Raw genomic sequence first — 17,781 nt, 5'->3', positions numbered from 1 at the left:
GACTGTTTAAAAAACGTTACAGCTGATCACTCAAAAAGATGCAGTTAAATCCTCATTTACTATTTCAGAAGGCACTATATGTTTATTTTATATTTTGCAGCTTCAAGTCCTCAGTTATAGCAAATTCTCAGGGATCAAGGAGCTGGTTCCACTCCTGATGTAGTCAGTAGTAGATTCCAGGCTCTACTTTTAATGCATGAAGGGAACGTGAAGATGTACAGCATATACATAGAGAAATGTAACTCTGTAGTAGATGTATCCTCTGTGGGGAGGAGGGAACATTATCTAATGGATATAGCAGGTAACTAGAAGCCAGGACTTTTAGATTCTGTCTCTAGTTCTATGACTGACTCACTGTATGACCTTAGTCAAGTGCCTTGACATCTCTGTGTCTTATTGGAAGAGAGATTGAAGCAACAGGGACTATTTCATTTAGCAGGGAGATGATACAGAGGAGACATGATAAAGGTATACAGAATAATGAATGGTGTACAGAAGGTAAATCGGACACTTCTATTTACCATCTCATAATACAAGAACAATGGATATTTGATTAAATTGAAAGGCAGCTAATATAAATCTGATAAAAGGAAATGCTATTTTACACATTGTACAGTTGCCCTGTGGAATTAATTGCCACAAGAGCTCAGCGGGGTTCAAAACAGGATTGTACAGTTCTATGGATATGAAATCATTCACAGTTCTAGTAGAGAAGATTACTTAAACAAAAAAACAGAAACGAAGGGACATAAACCCGCATGCTTCAGGGCGTATGCTAAATCTCTAACTGAGTGGGTCAGAAAGAAACTTCTTCTATGGACAGGTTATTCCATAACTGGGGTTCTTACACCTTACCCTGAGGCATCTGGTGTGGGCTGTTGTCATAGTCAGGATCCTGGTTTGGATGGACCACTGATCCATCCAATATGGATGGCCGTGCCCCCCCAAAGTTTGGTGCCTACCTGAGGCACAATGCCTTCTACATCCTCTGTGATGCAGAACTGTGCCTGAAAGGCACAATTCAGTCCAAAGATTTTTCTCAGTGTGGACTTTATCTTATGAGAAATTGAGTAACTTTAACTCTCACTGAAGTCAGGATCCTCACAGGATTCTCTCAGCCCATGGCTGGATCAAGTCCTAACCACATACGCAACTTTCATTAACATTTATGGTTATTACTTACATCTGTACCACACAACTCGCCCATTAGAAATCACTGGAACAGGGCACAATGGTGCTCCTATTGACTTCAATGAGAAGCACTGGGGTCATGGTACTTTTTCTCCTGAGCAATTACACACTTTAGATCTATGCACGCTGTACTACTGATTAGCTCAAACTGAAAAAAAAAATGCTTGTTAGATTGAAGACCGTAAATTATATGAGTGACAGCGTGTGCTTTCAATGGTATGGATCTATATCTGTCTGTTTATACTACAGTATTGTTGTTTATATTACAGATAGAAAAAATACATAATCCTGTTTTATCAGCTGCCTTCCAACGGATTAAAAAATGTGTAGAAGGAAAAACTATTGGAAAGCAGATATGCCATAGATTGTACCAGCGTGTTCCTGCTCAGTTCTGTAGCTTGGTATGCAGAGCTGGATTTCAGAGAACATACTCCCCTCCACCAGGTAGTTTACTGCTTTCCTTTTTTACAGTGCTGTTGAAACATGCCATTAATAGTGTTTATATAATTCTGTTCCAAACAATAATGTAGCCATTCTACCTATGTGTCAGTTGGCTAATATTGCATCATACAGAACAGTAAGGACTAGACCAGCGGTTCTCAACCCACGGGCCACTTGCGGCCCAATCAGTACACAGCTGCGGCCCATGTGACATCCTCAGGGCCATACAGGTAGTATGTATATTGTATGGATGTGGAGCACATAACACAAAGAGAGCTGCATATGCAGTCCACAATGGTAAATAGGTTGAGAACCACTGAACTGGATATTTGAATGTTTAGTGTTTTCACTTGGAGTGTGCACTTGGTGATAGGAATATTTTGCTTCTTTAAGCAAAACAAACAGTAGTTGATTAGTAAAGTTCAGCTTAGGTCAGAAAAATGGCATCTTCTTATACAAGAGATCTATTTTTTATATGTGTTTAGTCATATCCACTTACCTTCAGAACAATAAGATTTTACTTTACACTTTTCACTCCTGTTCGTACAGCAGAGCCCATGCAGCTCTGGGAGAATGAGCTGGCTTCCATTCTGGTTTGTGCATCATCAATAGAATTGTTATCACAGATCTAACTGCAGAATCTTTATTACTGATGATGATGTAGGAGTTAGAAAGAACCCAGCTTTACTTTCAGGTCCCAGCTTGAGTGTGGCACTAACAATTGGGGGGAAAAAAGCCATATCTGATTCTCTGTTCCATTATATTGGTTTTACAGTAGTGTAAATCCACTGAAGTTGATGGTGTTACAGTGGTAGAAGACTGCTTAACAGAGTCAAGGTCCAGCATCTTTTCACTTGAAAACTGAACAAATTTGATATTAAGCAATTTTACATACATTCAAGGATACATCCCGTGTTCTTGGAATATCATTTAAGAAGCTTCTCCAATAAGCTTGGTGCTTTACAAAATGTACTGTAGATGATGATGTAGTCTCTGGACTAAGGAGTTTACAGTCTAAATAGACAGACAGTGCCTTTCAGTCAAGTGATGTAGAAGGTGGATTTGTCACAGAGCACAGTGCAGGACTTTGGTGATGGTGGTGTTTCTTTTACTTTCTTCCTACTTTCTACTGCAATGGCTCCTAGTTCATCTAGGCACCCTGGGGGCACTAAACAAATGTTTTGATGGGTTGATGGAGGACACCATACCGGTCTCCAAAATTCCAGCCTCTCCTTTCCCTGTGTTTGCAAACGATCGGTCCCACTTCCTGGGTGCTTGGTCCTCAATCATTTCAGACCAATGGGTCTTAAGCTCTGTGGAAGTGGGATATACCCTTCAGTTTATTTCTACCCCTCCTTCCAATCCTTCCCTATATCCTTCTTCAGGGACTACTCTCATGAGGAGCTCCTTCTCTAGGAGGTGCAATCTCTGCTTTGGTTGGGAGCCATAGAAGAAGTTCCTCAGTATCATAGAGAGGTTTTATTCCCTCTATTTCCTTATCCTGAAAGTAAAGGGAGGTCTAGACCAATTTTAAGCCTGCATAAACTCAACAGAAAAAGATAAAAGCTTTCTATGGTCTTGCTTGCTTCCATTATCCCCTCCCTGGCACCCAGAGACTGGTATGCTGCCTTTGATTTAAAGGAGGCATACTTCCATATGGCGATCTATCCAGGGCCCCAGGAAGTATTTAAGGTACCTGGTGAGCCATTCTCACTTCCAATTCAGCGCTACCATTTGGCCTGTCTGCAGCTTTCAGAGTTTTTACAAAATGCAAGGCAGTGGTAGCTTTGTTTCTGAGGATATTGGGTGTGCAAGTGTATCCTACCTGGATGATTGACTGGTGAGAGGCCAGTCCAGAGTTCAGGTACTATCCAGCATCTCTTATCCAGTCAACTTTCAAAGCTCCGGGACTGTCAATCAACATGGAGACGTCTATCCTCTTCCCCATTTCAGAGGTTAGAATTCATAGGGGCACTCCTGGACTCGACTTAAGCCAGAACTTTCCTTCCATGGTCAAGATTGCAGACAACTTAATCAGTTGTTTTAGATGTCAAGGCTCACCCAACTATGACAGCATGGAATTGCATGAGGCTTCTGGGGCAGGCAGCCTCTTGCACATATGCAGTCCAACATGCCAGATTGTGCCTCAGGGAACTACAGACTTGGCTGGCCTCTATATTATCTCTGAGCTGTCACCCTCTAAGGCTTGTGGTGAGGTTACTCTTTCAGATTTTCGCTTCTCTGGACTGGTGGACAAATCCTGTAAACATATGCGTAGATGTTCCTTTATTCTGCCTCAACCTTTGCTGATGTTAGGACAGATGTGTCTGCTCTGGGTTGGGGGCTCATCTAGGTTTCCTTCAGATGCAGGGATTATGGTCCACAAGGGACTTGTCTCTACACGCAAATGTCAGGTCAGGGTTTGTTACTCCATATCCAAGGTAAAAAGCCTGCACATAATCTAACAGACAGCACAATGGTAATGTCCTGCCTCAACAGGCAGGGAGGGGCCCGCTCATTCCAGCTCTGCTACAAGGCAGTTCAACTCTGGGATTTTTGTATTGCCAATTTGACCAACCTCACCTTCCAAGGGTGCAGAATGAGCTTGAATGCAACCTAAGCAGATTGTTTGCATCATCCCAGATGGTCTCTATGTCCGAATGTAGCCAGGTGCGTTTTCCAGCTGTAGGGGACTCCCCAGGTAGACCTGTTTGCAACAAGAACCAACAGGAAGTGCCAGCACTTTTGCTTCCTTCAAGGTCACAGACAGAGTTCCCTAATGGACAGTTTCCTGGCCAGGCAAACTCCAGTATGCGTTCCCACCAATCCCACTTCTTCACAGAGTTCTGCTAAAAATCAGACAGGAACATGCTCCACTCATATTTGTAATCCCAGGTTGGCCTCGGGAGCACTGGTTCTCCACACTCCTCTCCCTTTTGATAAAAGCTCTGATACTGCTTCTATTGGTGATTTCTCGAGACCATGGTCACGTACTCCACCCAAACTTGCAGGCACTTCATTTAACAGCCTAGATGTTTCATGGATAGATCGTTGGGAAGAGTCTTGTTCAAAAGAGGTTCAGGATGTGCTCTTAAATAGTAAGAAGCCATCTACTAGCTCTGTTTACTTGGGGAAGTGGAAATGATTCTCAATCTGGAGTCTTGCTGACACACACTTCATTCCAGCATATCTTGAGGGTCCCAGAACCCGGCTCCAAGCCAAGCCCATACGTCTACACTGCAATTTTATAGTTCCGCAGCCTGAGCCCTGCGAGCCAGAGGCAGCCTATGTGTGCCAGCAGTAGGTGTTTTATTTCAGTGTAGACATACCCCAGGTGGAATGCACATGTGCAATCACTTGAAGAAAAGAGTTCCTAACCTGTTCCATAACTGTTGTTGTTAGAGAAGTGTTGCACATGTCAATTCCATGACTCACCCTCCTACCCTTCTGCATCGGAGTTTCTGGCACGAAGAAACCGAGAGGGGTTGGGGTGGCTCTGCTGTTTATGACTGGTCACAAGGATATGTAGTGGCAGATGGAGCTCAAGCTGCTCTAACGGGTACTACGGAGGGGAAAAGTTTCTGACAACAGTGCACAGGATATGCACACTCCAAGAATGGAATGGACAAGTGCATCACAACTAGAAGAACAGTTATGGAACAGTTTAGTAACCCTTTTTTCCCCCTGAAGTCAGTGGGAATTGTATGCAGGTATCTGAGGGCAGAATATGGACATCAGCATTTAGAACAGAGAAAAGTATCAGCAGACATTTTTCTTCAATTTTTTTTACCAGCATAGAAGGAACATTGTGAAAGGTAATAGGAAATGCAATCCAGAATCAAGAGGCATCTCTAATCTTTAGGGCTGGAGCCATGAGAAAAAATGTCACCCTATTAAGAGAGAGACAAAGGTGGTAGTAGTATCTTTTATTGGACCAACTTCTGTTGGCAAAAGAGACAAGCTTTGAACCCACAGAGCTCTTCTTAAGGTCTGGGTGGTGAAAGAGACAAGCTGAAGAAGAGCTATGTGTGGCTCCAAAGCTTGTCTCTTTCACAAACAGAAGTTGGTCCAATGAAAGAGATTGCCTCACCCACCTTGTCTCAAACATCTTGGAGAGCGACATGGCTACAACACTGCAAACCCTAATAAAACTCATTCTTTGGAGTCTACCATTTTCATTTTTTGTTTTTTTTATTTCCAGAACAAAAATATGGAGCTGGCATCTACTTTATCAGGAACCCCAGAAACCTAATGGAGGATACCAAGGAAAAGTGTGAAATGGACCATCTAATTTGTGTATTTGAGGCTGAGGTAGTAACAGGCTTATACACTGAGGGCAAACAGTCTTATATTGTGCCACCAGCAGTTGATGCAGATGGCATGACTGTATATGACAGTGTAGTAGATGATGTTCACAAGCCTGAAACCTTTGTCATTTTTAACAGTAATCAGGCCGTTCCACACTATATATTGACATGTTCCCAGATTTGGGCTGAGGGGTCAGTGCCTTACTAGGCAACCAGGGGCCCAGTAGATGAGAGTTCATCAGAACCATGGGACTTAAGTGTTCCCCAGAACAAAGAGTACAGACAGCATCCTGTTAAAACCCAAATAGTAGCATATCTGACACTACTGCAGTAGTGTGGTGATGGTGCCTTACCTAACAATCTTGACACATCCCTGTTGGTATATACAAGAGCTTAATCAGTATGATAACCTAAGGAAGTTAAAACTATATATAATTTTATATCTGAAAGGTACGAGATACAGAATTCAGTTCACCATTCCTGGGGTGGTGAAAATATATAGCTTCAAAAATATGCAGAAGTTTTATTTTTCTATAAACAGCCACAGTATGTACACTATGCATTTTATTTTACTAAAGCACCAGAGACGAGTAAATATATATTTAGTCACAGAAATGTCTGTTTTATAAAAGCCTGAAACAATATTTTATAAACTTAAAAATCACACATTAGCAAAAACCATCTAGTCCAAAGTAATCCACTGCGATTAAAACATGTATTTAGGCTGTTCGTTTTATTTTTAATTCTGCTTTCACATATTTAGCTAACCATCTACCATGTGTTTCAACACCAGCTGTGTCATCTTTTGAAGTGTTATTTTATAAATAAGTTTACATGCTTATAAAACGTGAATTTATTTGCGGTGTCAGTAGCGATAATCGTGTTGCTATCATTTTTATTAGCTGTATGAGATGCCAACCACTGTAGGTAACATGTTTAAGATAAATAAAAAAATTGCATGACCAAAAATAAATCAACCTGTTGATGTGTTCTGATTTTTCTCCTCCTCTTAACAGGACATTAAGGCTCCTGACTTTGACAATAGTCAGACTTCAGTTAGCTATCATGATGTATTCAACATGGCCTTTTATGAAAGATTTTATGAAAATAAAGCACGAGTGCTAGTCGCAGGTTCAGAAATCATCAGAGGGCCACATACAGGTTTCAGGGGGATTATGATCTTACTTTATGGCTAGCTGGGAGGGGCCTGTGGCCTGAAACTTTTTCATTGTAATTTGCAGTCATGGTATGGAAAAGGCTGTGAACTGTATTATTAAAAAAAAAATCAGCTTGCCATATCCTCAGATACTTCCAAAACTGTTTCTTAGTAAAGGCTCAAACCCCTCCAGGTCATTTTAATGGAGCTAGAAGTACAAGCCCTGGGTGTAAGACCAGTTGCCGGAATGGGACTTGAACTGAGGGCCCAAAGGAAAAGACTGCTAGGTAAGTCAAATCTCAAGCACTGGTTTGCATTCATGTTTTTCTTTAAAACAAAGACTCTGTAGTCTGCAACATTTATAACGTCCTCAGATTCTGTTATTAGTTACACCTGGGCAACCCCTTAATGTCCATGCACTGATAAAAGTAAGAGTAGAACTTGGTCCAATCTCTATTACCTGACCAGTTATAACCACCAAGAACTACATTTATCTTTACTAGGAAGTTTTAATTAAAAACTGGTTTATATACCTGCTGATCAAAAAAATCAACTTTTTAAAACAGCTTGTGATGCTGTCATAGTTCAGCAACAGTCAAAGGGATTATCGTCCAATATAAAGTCTGCTTCTGGACTGAAAAGAAACAAGTACCTACAGACAAAGGATTTTTATTTTTGTTACAGTTTAATACAACAAAACAGGATGTGGAACAAAAGGCATCCCAATAACTATAGTAATGCATTAGACACACTAGTCTGAAACCTAAAGCACAAGATGTCAATGCTTTATAAAGCTATTGTGTCTCACAAAAGGACTTCAGTACATACTATGTGAGTTAGCACATCTTTAATGTACTCTAGGCGCACTTTCAAATAATTTTTCTTTATATTTTGTTAAAATTAACAGTTTAATACCATCCTATAAGCTTGAAAACACAAACATTCCACTCCTAATTTAGTTTTTCCACTTGGCCAACAGATCCCCCATTTAATTTCCATTGATTTTTCATGTATTCCCCTGTTCACACAGCAATGTAGGTTTAAGTTTCGTTTAGCTAAATGCTGGATTGGTAGGAGCTTTCATATTACTGTCAGTTTTCATCAAAATATTTCATTTAAAAAGTGTCTTGGCACCACAGTGAATTTTTAAAAGTGAATAGTTACTTTGAATGCAGAAGCTATTTAATCATTACAACAGTTTTAATGTACAGCTGTTAGACAAACTAGTGAGATTGTCCATTCTGTCCATTCCCTTTTTTGTACGGTACATTTCTCTCCCCCCTTAGTCTTAAGAGTTGTATATATTAGTATAGTTGCTGTAAATATGGAATATCTAAATTTTCAATATTTTGTTTTATTAACTTTAGCAATTACATAGCTATTTATTGCCTTAACTACAACCATAGGAATTTTAAAGTGACATTAGCATGTTACAAGAAACATTTATCAATAAAAAACAGCTCAGCGCTTGGGTGTACTATTGTAAAACTTGTGCAGAGCAGTTGAATGCAGAACATGAAAAGAAAACCACATCCAGTTGTTAAACTTCTCAAAATTCAATATTGCACTGCTTATTTATTTTGCATTTTATTATTGTAACAAGTAGGAATTGCTTACAAGGAAATCTTTAAGTCCACCTTCCCCTCCTTATACTTAGTGTTATATATTTATATAGTTTACAAAAGAACTGGTAATAACTGAGGCTGTACATAATTGGATATTTTCATCTGGTCCTCAAAAAGATTATAATAATTTCATATACAGTAACCGGAAAATAAAAAGCACAAACTAAATGTACCTGGAAGTACATATTAACATCATTAATTACCACAGTAATTGAAAATCCCTGATCTTTATTTCTATAACAGATTAACTCCAGGCTACTCCAAAACCTCTGGGATTTCTCTGTCATCTACTATAAGAGTATGAATGATTCCTTCCCTTCGCTTTCCACTACTGACAGCCTTAATGCAACAGTCATGATCACCAACACTGAAGTGAGTTTCTGTTCCATCTTCTACAAATTCACCCTATGGTGGGGAGACAAAATATCATGAAAAGGAACAATATGGTTGACTAACAAAATACTGCAGTGTTCTTAAGGCATCTATTATCTGATTTTCAGAGGTGCGGTGCACCTGCAGCTCCAGTAATTAGAAGAGACCTGATAGGTATTTGGTGGCTGAAAAATATGGGACAAGGTGGAAAATGTAAAGCTGAAAATTCCCTAATTATGCCTTGTTTGGTCACCGCATTTGATTATGCAGCAGTTTTGATTTATGTATGTTACAATCAGGCTGTTTCCTAGTCAAAAAAAGACAAAGAAGTTTTGTAAAATACTGGGTTTTGTGACATTTGAAAAATTTCAGCTAGCATTGTGACTGATAAAGTTAATTAAAACAGGCCAAATTGGGTTCTGTTGTAATTCTACTTGAAGTCAATTGACTTGTACTGGTTTCCACCATAGCTGAATTTGGCCATAAATTAATTCAAAGGACTTGAATAAGATCTTTAAACACAAGGCTTACGGGGTCTATACGGTTTAAATGGAACTTAAGTTGTTCAAAGGGCTTCGTGTTGCCCTGAATTAACAATAACAACTCTGGAGTATGTTTGTACTGCAGATGCTTAAAGAATTCCAGGTGTTACACCTCCTGTTTTGGATTATGCCATCTTGGCCAAATTGAGCTTAAGTCTATCTTCTGATACAAAGAGAGACCAGAATGCTGTCCTAACATATAACCACAGTTTGGCAGGCAATCATGCAGGCACAATACCTGCAGGAGTTAATAGGTTAAGAAACCATGCGCTAGGAATAGTGCATGGGTTCTCAATCTGGGGGTTGCAAACAGGTTTCAGAGGGACTCAACCACTCTCTCCCCCTTCCTTTGTGGCTAGTTAGATGGGAGATCCCAAACCTTTTTTCTGTTATAATGGGGAATGACAGTATGGAAAAGATTGAGAATTCTTGGAGTAGTAAATCAGAATTTGTGCTCCAAGGGAGGCAGAAGGTTGTACTCTTAGCAGTTTGTGGAAGAAGAATGCTTGGGAACGTGGTGAAAAATAGTTTCAAAGTATAGCAAAATTAAGACCTCATTTCCCTACCCTTTCTAATTGAATACAATAGGACTACTCATGACAGTAACAGATGCAGGATCAAATGTCTGGTGAGGAAATAGGTTTTGTAGTCCTCTGCATAGGGAAAGCTGCAGAATATGTATTTTTTTCCTTTTTACTCTAATTTTCAGTAAGAGTAAGATTACCAAAATGACAGACTGAGGATTTCTTCTTATCCACAGGAATAGGTACAACATGGCAAACTTCCCTACACTGGTCTGTCAAGATGCCTAAACACTAAACTGGAGGGACCACTTAAAGGCATGAAAAGTAATCTATTTTTATGCCACTCTGAACATCAGGCCTTAAATGTTTAACATTCAGTTACTAGTGACCTGGGTAGATTTGAAGTGGCTGGCTCTATAATCCACAGGCAATTCAGTCGGCTCCCTATTCCTCCTCCACAAAATACTTTACTTAAAAGGCCCACAGCTATTTCCCCACAGTATCTGAATTATTTCATTGATACATAATGTCAATATTAGTGTTCTAACTGTGGTATGTTTTATTTCAGTTGTTAAATCAGAATAAGTATCTTAAACAAAAGCCTTTGTAAATGATCACATACCGCTGTTTCCATTTTTTTACCATTGCACCAGACATCCATAGTGTCCTTCTCTGTAAAAATGAGAAAACAGAACAAAAGTTGCATGCCTCTTTATGGACCAAAAAGAGATAGACATTCCAAATGTTTGCCATGAAATTTTAGCTATAACTCGATAAATGTGTTCCAGATAAACAGTAATATCCTGAATTTGTCTTCAAAAGGAGAGGCTCTCTCATAGGGTTGCAACCAGCTTCTATTAGAGAGCCCCATTTTTGCCTCAAAAAATGGTTTAATCAATGTCAGGATTTTCTGAAACCCAAAAATTTTGTTTCTGCAAAGTTTGAAAAAAATAAAAACAAATGATTTTTGAGTTACTGAATAGTAAATAAGTTACCATGATTTAAAATTCTGACTTTTACCTAACTTTTTTTTGTGGGATGTCCCTCTAGCTCAAACACAGCTTGTTAATTACCCTTCAAACTTTTCACATTCTTAAATCTTTTCGAAAAGTCATGCACCTTCCTTATTAGAAGAAAATAGGCTGGCATTAAACAATTATTAATTTTTGTTTGTTGTAAAGCACTGTTTTGATTACATTACCCAACATAACCTGGAGTACGTTCACTCTAAATTTCACATTTCTGAAACTGCCTTTGTCTGGGAGTGGTTAGTATTGTAGGACCAAATCCTGCTTGCCTTTCTCATGCCATTTAAGTCAATCAAAAGAGCAGGATTTGGCTTCTACTCTTGGATCCCCCTCTCTTTTCATACTACTTGATCTTAGTACAGCTTTTGGTACTATCAGTCATTCTATCCTTGAGCCTCTAGAAGAAAACATGTCTCCAGGCCTCTCCTCTCCTAGTCCTGACCCTGCATCATTAATGAATTGAGAGTTTTGCCACTGATTTCAATGAGTATAAGGATCAAGTCCCTAATGTGAGCCCTCTACCTGGTACTAAAATTTGGGGGGAAGGGTTATTTATTTATGTAAATATCAAGCTAAAATGCAAATATAAATAAACATCTTTGATCCAAAAAATTTCCTGTATTAATTAAAATAAGCTCAAAGACACAATTCAACTATAGGAAGAGGTAATGCTTATCAAAAGAGACATTTTAGAATTAGGCTAGCTGTTTAAATGGTCACATTAAACAAGACAAACTTAGGGCTTGTCTATACTTACCGCGCTGGTTCGGCGGCAGGCAATCGAACTTCTGGGTTCGATTTATCGCGTCTTGTCTGGACGCGATAAATCGAACTCAGAAGTGCTCCCCGTCGACTCCAGTAATCCTGCTCGCCGCGAGGAGTACGCGGAGTCGACGGGGGAGCCTGCCTGCCGGGTCTGGACGGCGGTAAGTTCGAACTAAGGTACGTCGACTTCAGCTACGTTATTCACGTAGCTGAAGTTGCGTACCTTAGTTCGATTTGGGGGTTTAGTGTAGGCCAAGCCTTAGGGTAACATGGTTACTACCTTCAGTTAAGAGTTATTCCCCATTGGGAGATAAAGACGCATATGCAAAAGTAGGTTCTAAATACTTCTGAAAATTTTCCCCAAGTGACTTGACAGAGGTCACATAGGAAATTTGTGGTAAAGCAGGGACTTGAACCAAGAGTTCCTAAGTCCTAAAAAAGGCATACAAGATTATATAAAAAGCACAGTGATGAGAACTGACTCAATATTAACTCACCTAACACAACTCTACAATCCACACCATCCAAGCTTAATACCCAGGTATTTGTTGTTTTTGACCGGTTCTCCATGTACTTCTTGAGGCTTTTCCCATTGATCTCCAAGGTATACTCATATGCAAAACCACTGACTGCATCAATGTTAATGGTAGCCTTTGTTTTGGCTGTTCCAACTGTAAATGTTTCTTTACCCACTAGTTTAAACATCCACTCTTTTCTTATTTCTTCCTGAAGAATAAAATAATTAAAAAGAGGAAAATGGGTGTTAATAAAAAGTCAAATATTTTTGTCTCGTTACAGAAAATATCAAGCCAAGTAGCAGATGGAGGAACTGGTGCAAACTATTGTCACGGTATCAGATCCAGGACCTGTAGTGAGATATGCAGTCTCATTAACGTCAGTGGGGTTCTCTGTAAACACAAGGATGCATTTGTGCGCATTTCTGTGTAGGATCTGAGCTGTAGCATGTGAGAGTGCATGGCAGGTATCAGACATCAATCCCTATTAGTACACCTCACCCCGCTATAACACGACCCGCTATAACACGGGTTCGCGTATAGCGCGGTAGCAGCGGGGCTCCGGCAGCGCTTTAAAGGGTCCGGGGCTCTGGCTGCTGCGGGGAGCCCCGGGCCCTTTAAATCACTGCTGGAGCCCTACCGCGGCTACCCTGGGGCTGCGGCAGCGAGGCTTGCTGGCAATTTAAAGGGCCCAGGCTCCCCGCAGCGGCCGGAGCCCGGACCTCTTTAAATCACTGCCGGAGCCCTGCCGCCGCTACCCCGGGGCTGCGGCAGCGGGGCTCGGGCAGCGCTTTAAAGGGTTCAGGCCCTTTAAATCACCGCTGGAGCCCTGCTGCCGCTACCCTGGGGCTGCAGCAGTGGGGCTCGCCGGTGATTTAAAGGGCCTGGGCTCCCCGCAGCGGCCAGAGCCCGGAGCTCTTTAAATCACCTCTGGAGCCCGGCCGCCCCTACCCCGATATAACGGGGTTTCAGCTATAACACAGTAGGGATTTTTGGCGTTCTATCGGGGTAGAGGTGTATTTCTACAAACTCATACTGTAAGACAGGGGCAGTCTATTTTTTTGTCAAGGTCCAAATTTCTTGGTCAAGATCTAGACTCCAGAGAAAATAATAAAGAAATAAAAAAATTTCAGGGTCTATTCAAAAGCATCTGGCAGTTCGGATTTGGCCCGCAGTCTGCCTATTAATTACCACTGCTGCAAGACAAACAAGGAGAGAGAGAGAGAGAGAGAGAAAGAAAGGACAGCAAAGTGGATAGCGCCCTGCCCTTCTTATATTGTGAAGAGATCAATAAGAGACTGAAGAAGCACTACCAGGGAATGACATCAGATATTGGTAGAGTCTAAGGTTAGTACTGAACACTAGATGCCAGAAGCCATACTAATGATTCTCACGTGTAATGCAAGTAGAACTACTATTTCCCAATAAGGCAGCAAGCTATCAGCCATGCTGTGCCAAAGGAATAATATCTGGGAGATGAGAATTGCAAACCCAGGGTACAATATTGCAGCCTGAAATACATTCCTTCCTTTTAAGTATTACTCAGTTAACTTTGTTACAAGGGTAAAAAGCCTGTGTTCTATTTATTATTGTGTTTAACTAGTCATAGTGCTTTTCACACATAAAGATACAGTTACATAAGTATTGAGTGTTTTGCACATGTTCATTTTACCTTTCCATCTACATATACAACACGTTTTCCTGATGTAGTTCCATGTTCAAATTCAATCTTGTGAACACCATCACTTAAAGCAACCTCCCAAACAGCCACCAGATCTGTCATCTTCTCCAGGTAGCCGTAGCGAGACCTGAGGGAATAACAATTTTAAAGACTTCTAATTCTTCTATTAATGTGCAGTATATTTTGTTCAAAGTTTTATTACTTCAGGTTACGTAAGCTTTAACTAATTAAAAATAATCCTGATCAAGAACTGACTTAGCTGTAGGAAAGATTGGTTTAGCTTTTATTTATTTATTTACTTTCTCATCCACAATCAAATATAGCAAAAAAGTTTAAAATTGAAACAAATTAAGAAGCACACAATGAAATTATGTTGACCTCAAAAATTAGAACAGAAATAGGCAAACATATAGTTTTACGTTGACAAATACTATATACATATACATCCATGTAAGTGCTAAAACTTCTAACTACAGAAGAATACTAGTTACAAAACTACCTAATTCCTCAGGCTCATCAGTAAATTATCTTGTTTGCTGGCATCTTCTAACATATAGTAAAAATTGAGTGACCCATTACAAATCATTTTAGGTTTTTACATTTCAGAGAATTTATATAACCATTTGTGGTAAAACTGTAAATCTTTTCTAGACTATTAAACTCAACCTTAACAGTTTGTTTAATAAATATAACACAAAAAATGTGACTAAAGTTAAAAAAAACTGCAGTTAGGTCAGTGATTTTCTACGCGGCATCGACTGGGGGAGACTTCCTGCCTCGTCTGGACCGCGGTAAGTTCGGACTAAGGTACTTCGAATTCAGCTACGTTATTAACGTAGCTGAATTTGCGTACCTTAGTACGAAGTGGGGACTTAGTGGGGACCAGGCCTCAGTCTAAGATTTCCAAAGGGGTCCACACTTCCCTTTGAAATTTTTTGAAATGAAAAAAGGTTGAAAACCACTGGCTTAGGGAATATCTGATATGTGTGTGCATGCACATATTATGGTGCACTATTCGTTTAAAGAGAATAATCTGCACATCCATAGATCTGATCACCAACGACCATTAAATTTAAAATTACAGACATCTTTCCAGATCAGTTTATACTGCAGTGAGTGTTTTGGGTTTTTTTTTTTTTTTACCTTACTTCATCTTCATAGAGAGTAATCTCTTCACGGGATGCCATAGTAACCAGAACGGCCTTTAATCCAATTAGCAGCAAAGAAAGAGAAAAGCAGAATAGCAGCAAAAAAAAATGTCGAGTACTGCAGTTCCATCTTAATTAAAAAATAATCCCTTCTTAGTTCTTTCCATTTAATGTCCATGGATATTTTCACAAAAACATAGGGAGCTTTCACACACCCTAACACATGAAATGTAATGTAATACAGTTCTGACTTTTGTTAGACACAACACTGGAATATAAATCAATACCTTATCTGAATATTTCATTGCAAATATAAATTCAATTTATCCACATAGGTTAAGGGTACATAGTGACTCATCCCTTATTCGATGGAAGACCTTTTGACTAACTTCAGGTCAAAAGGTTAAGATCCCTTTCCTTTGGAAGAGTTTCACACCAGATCAAAATTTTGTGTCTCAAGTAGATATTACTTTGAGATTTGGCAGCTGAATATGTAATTGTAGTGAAAATTCACAGGACATCCATACCAAAAAAACAGAATTTACACAAAACTGATACATAAATGCACAGAAATTGTAGAGAAGTCAGTCTCAAAGAGAAATGGGAAAAGGAACTTAGTCTTACTATCACAACAGAAACCTGGGAGGATATGTGGCTTAATGTGAAAGATACTTCAAGTTTTTCATCCATATGATTCTTCCAGAATAAGATATTAAACAGGTACAACTGGACTCTAGAACATTTATTTAAGGCTAGGTTGGCAACTCACAACTGTTGGAGATGCAATAGCCACATGCCAACCTTTCACACATCCTCTACACCTGTCAAAAATGCAGGTGTTCTGGAATACCATACTCAGTGCTCTCTCTAAAACTGTGTCACTATTTTTCCTTCTCCAAGCTTGTGTGTTCTTGGGGTCCTGGATGAGTTGGTTATACTAGAAATGGTAATCCATTAAGAAATGGATTGCAGGAACTGTTTTAGTGGCCAAAAGAGTTATTTTGAGAAAATGGAAATCTGCAATTAGGCAGACTGGCTTAGTGACCTCTTTATTACAGCATTAATTGAAACAATGACAGTCTAATTAATACAAACACTTGGAAAAACTATAAAGATATTTGATCACACATGAAACTATTGCATACTTTTGCAGTTTAGTATCTATTAGTCCCCAATACTCATAGGATATGTTGTCACTTATTTATCTGTTTAGTCACTTTAATAATGGATGCCCTGAATGATCTCTACAAGTTCAGGGTTTTTTGTGTGTGTTTGTTTTAATTCCAGGCTTTCCAAATAATGAAGATTTAATTTTGTTATTTAAATCATATTTCCATCTTGTGCATATATTTATATTTTATATAAAGACTAGGTTTAAAAAAAAAGCACTCAATATGCCCCTTCTGCTCTATGGCATCTTTAGAAGTCCAGAAAACTTCTACCAAAGGAGCAAGATTCATACAAGTGCTATTTATTCTATTTTGTTGGTTTAGGAAGAGAAAACATCACTGCTACCAAGCTTATTACAACACAGGATACTGATCTTAACGGCAGTGAAATATCACGAGATTAAGTTAGTGGCAACTAGTACTACCCTACTCTTCTGGAACTGAAAGAAACAATGGCCGTCGCCTCATCGCCTACCTCTAAATCAGAGCACCTGGCCAGAGACGAGCTCTGTGTGGTTACGGTATTGAACCAGGCTACTCTTCCTAGACACTGCGGTGCTTCTCACAGGGACGTTAACAGTTTGACTTGACCAGCCACCGACGCTCCGCATTGATCAGCCACACACACGATGTTAATACTAACAGAGTCATCACTAACAGGGCAAACTACCCGTGCGTCCCCTGTTGGCTGCTGACCTGTGTCTCCATGGGAGCCAATACACAGGAACCGCTTTTCTGAGGGAAAGGGGCGCTCCCACGAGATCACATTAGGATGTCGGGGCAGAGGGCCTCCAGGAAAGCGGATCAGGGGCTCTCCCCAGGCGGGGCTACCCGGTGGCTCGGGACATTTACCGCGGAACAGGGGCTGTTAGAGCCGCCCGGGCGCTGGGCCTGCCCAACGGGACGGGGTCGGGTCCTGTGGCTGGGGGCCAGGGGAGCGCGGGGGCCAGGCTTCCCCGAGCGGGAGGGCGCCGCAGGCCAGGCACCGCGGGGGTTCAGAGGCGCGATGAGGTTGCCGCGCCCCGGAGACAGAGGACGAAGGGCGCCAGCCCGCCCGGGGCTTCTCGTACCTGGGCGGGTCTCGCTCCGCACCACTCCCCGCAGCCGCCTCTCTCCCTCCGGCCCCCGCGGCCAAAATGGCGCTCGGGGGCAGGGAAGCGACGCGGAGCGCATCGATCAGAGCGACCGCCCGGCGCATCCACCGGCAGCGCCGCTGCCGCCGGGCTGTGCGCGCCCTCGGGCGGGGAGCTGGGAGCGTGCGGCCCCACCCCGCGCCGCGGCTGCTCCTGGCTGCCCTACGGGCGGCGGGGGGCGTTT

At 40.9% G+C, this 17,781-nt stretch overlaps 2 protein-coding genes across 3 annotated transcripts in view; one reads left to right on the top strand and one right to left on the bottom strand.

Moving 5' to 3' along the window:
* PARP9 (poly(ADP-ribose) polymerase family member 9) overlaps window positions 1-8,988 on the top strand; it is a 28,927-nt gene extending 19,939 nt beyond the window's left edge. The window contains exons 9-10 of the mRNA XM_054043947.1: window positions 1,461-1,635; window positions 5,834-8,988. Of these exons, the coding sequence (XP_053899922.1) occupies window positions 1,461-1,635; window positions 5,834-6,147 (489 nt within the window). The 3' untranslated portion in view covers window positions 6,148-8,988. The remainder of the gene's footprint in view (window positions 1-1,460; window positions 1,636-5,833) is intronic.
* On the bottom strand, window positions 7,749-17,754 carry FAIM (Fas apoptotic inhibitory molecule). 2 transcript variants are annotated; one of them, XM_054043953.1, is made up of 6 exons: window positions 17,535-17,619; window positions 15,291-15,349; window positions 14,139-14,274; window positions 12,449-12,677; window positions 10,781-10,830; window positions 7,749-9,125 (listed from the first exon to the last, which is right to left on the bottom strand). In XM_054043953.1, exons 2-6 carry the CDS (start codon window positions 15,332-15,334, stop codon window positions 8,976-8,978), a joined length of 609 nt encoding a protein of 202 aa, XP_053899928.1. In that variant the 5' UTR covers window positions 15,335-15,349; window positions 17,535-17,619; the 3' UTR covers window positions 7,749-8,975. The 2 variants fall into 2 exon arrangements, with proteins under 2 accessions (XP_053899928.1, XP_053899927.1); XM_054043952.1 differs by lacking the exon at window positions 15,291-15,349 and having other exon boundaries at window positions 17,535-17,754.
* Between the last annotated feature and the right edge of the window lie 27 nt (window positions 17,755-17,781).

The sequence above is a fragment of the Malaclemys terrapin genome, chromosome 11 (assembly GCF_027887155.1).
Source record: "Malaclemys terrapin pileata isolate rMalTer1 chromosome 11, rMalTer1.hap1, whole genome shotgun sequence".
NCBI lineage: Eukaryota > Metazoa > Chordata > Testudines > Emydidae > Malaclemys > Malaclemys terrapin.
This window is presented reverse-complemented; position numbering and strand designations above follow the sequence as displayed.

What these genes read in the sequence shown, in the direction of transcription:
- FAIM (XM_054043952.1), bottom strand. Translation starts at nt 17,662, where the DNA reads ATGCGCCGGGCGGTCGCTCTGATCGATGCGCTCCGCGTCGCTTCCCTG. An exon ending in GGATTGTAGAGTTGTGTTAG is followed by an intron (nt 10,831 to 12,448) that starts GTGAGTTAATAT and finishes TCATTTTTACAG; the next exon opens with AGAAGGACACTATGGATGTC. An exon ending in GTAAAAAAATGGAAACAGCG is followed by an intron (nt 9,126 to 10,780) that starts GTATGTGATCAT and finishes TCCCCACCATAG; the next exon opens with GGTGAATTTGTAGAAGATGG.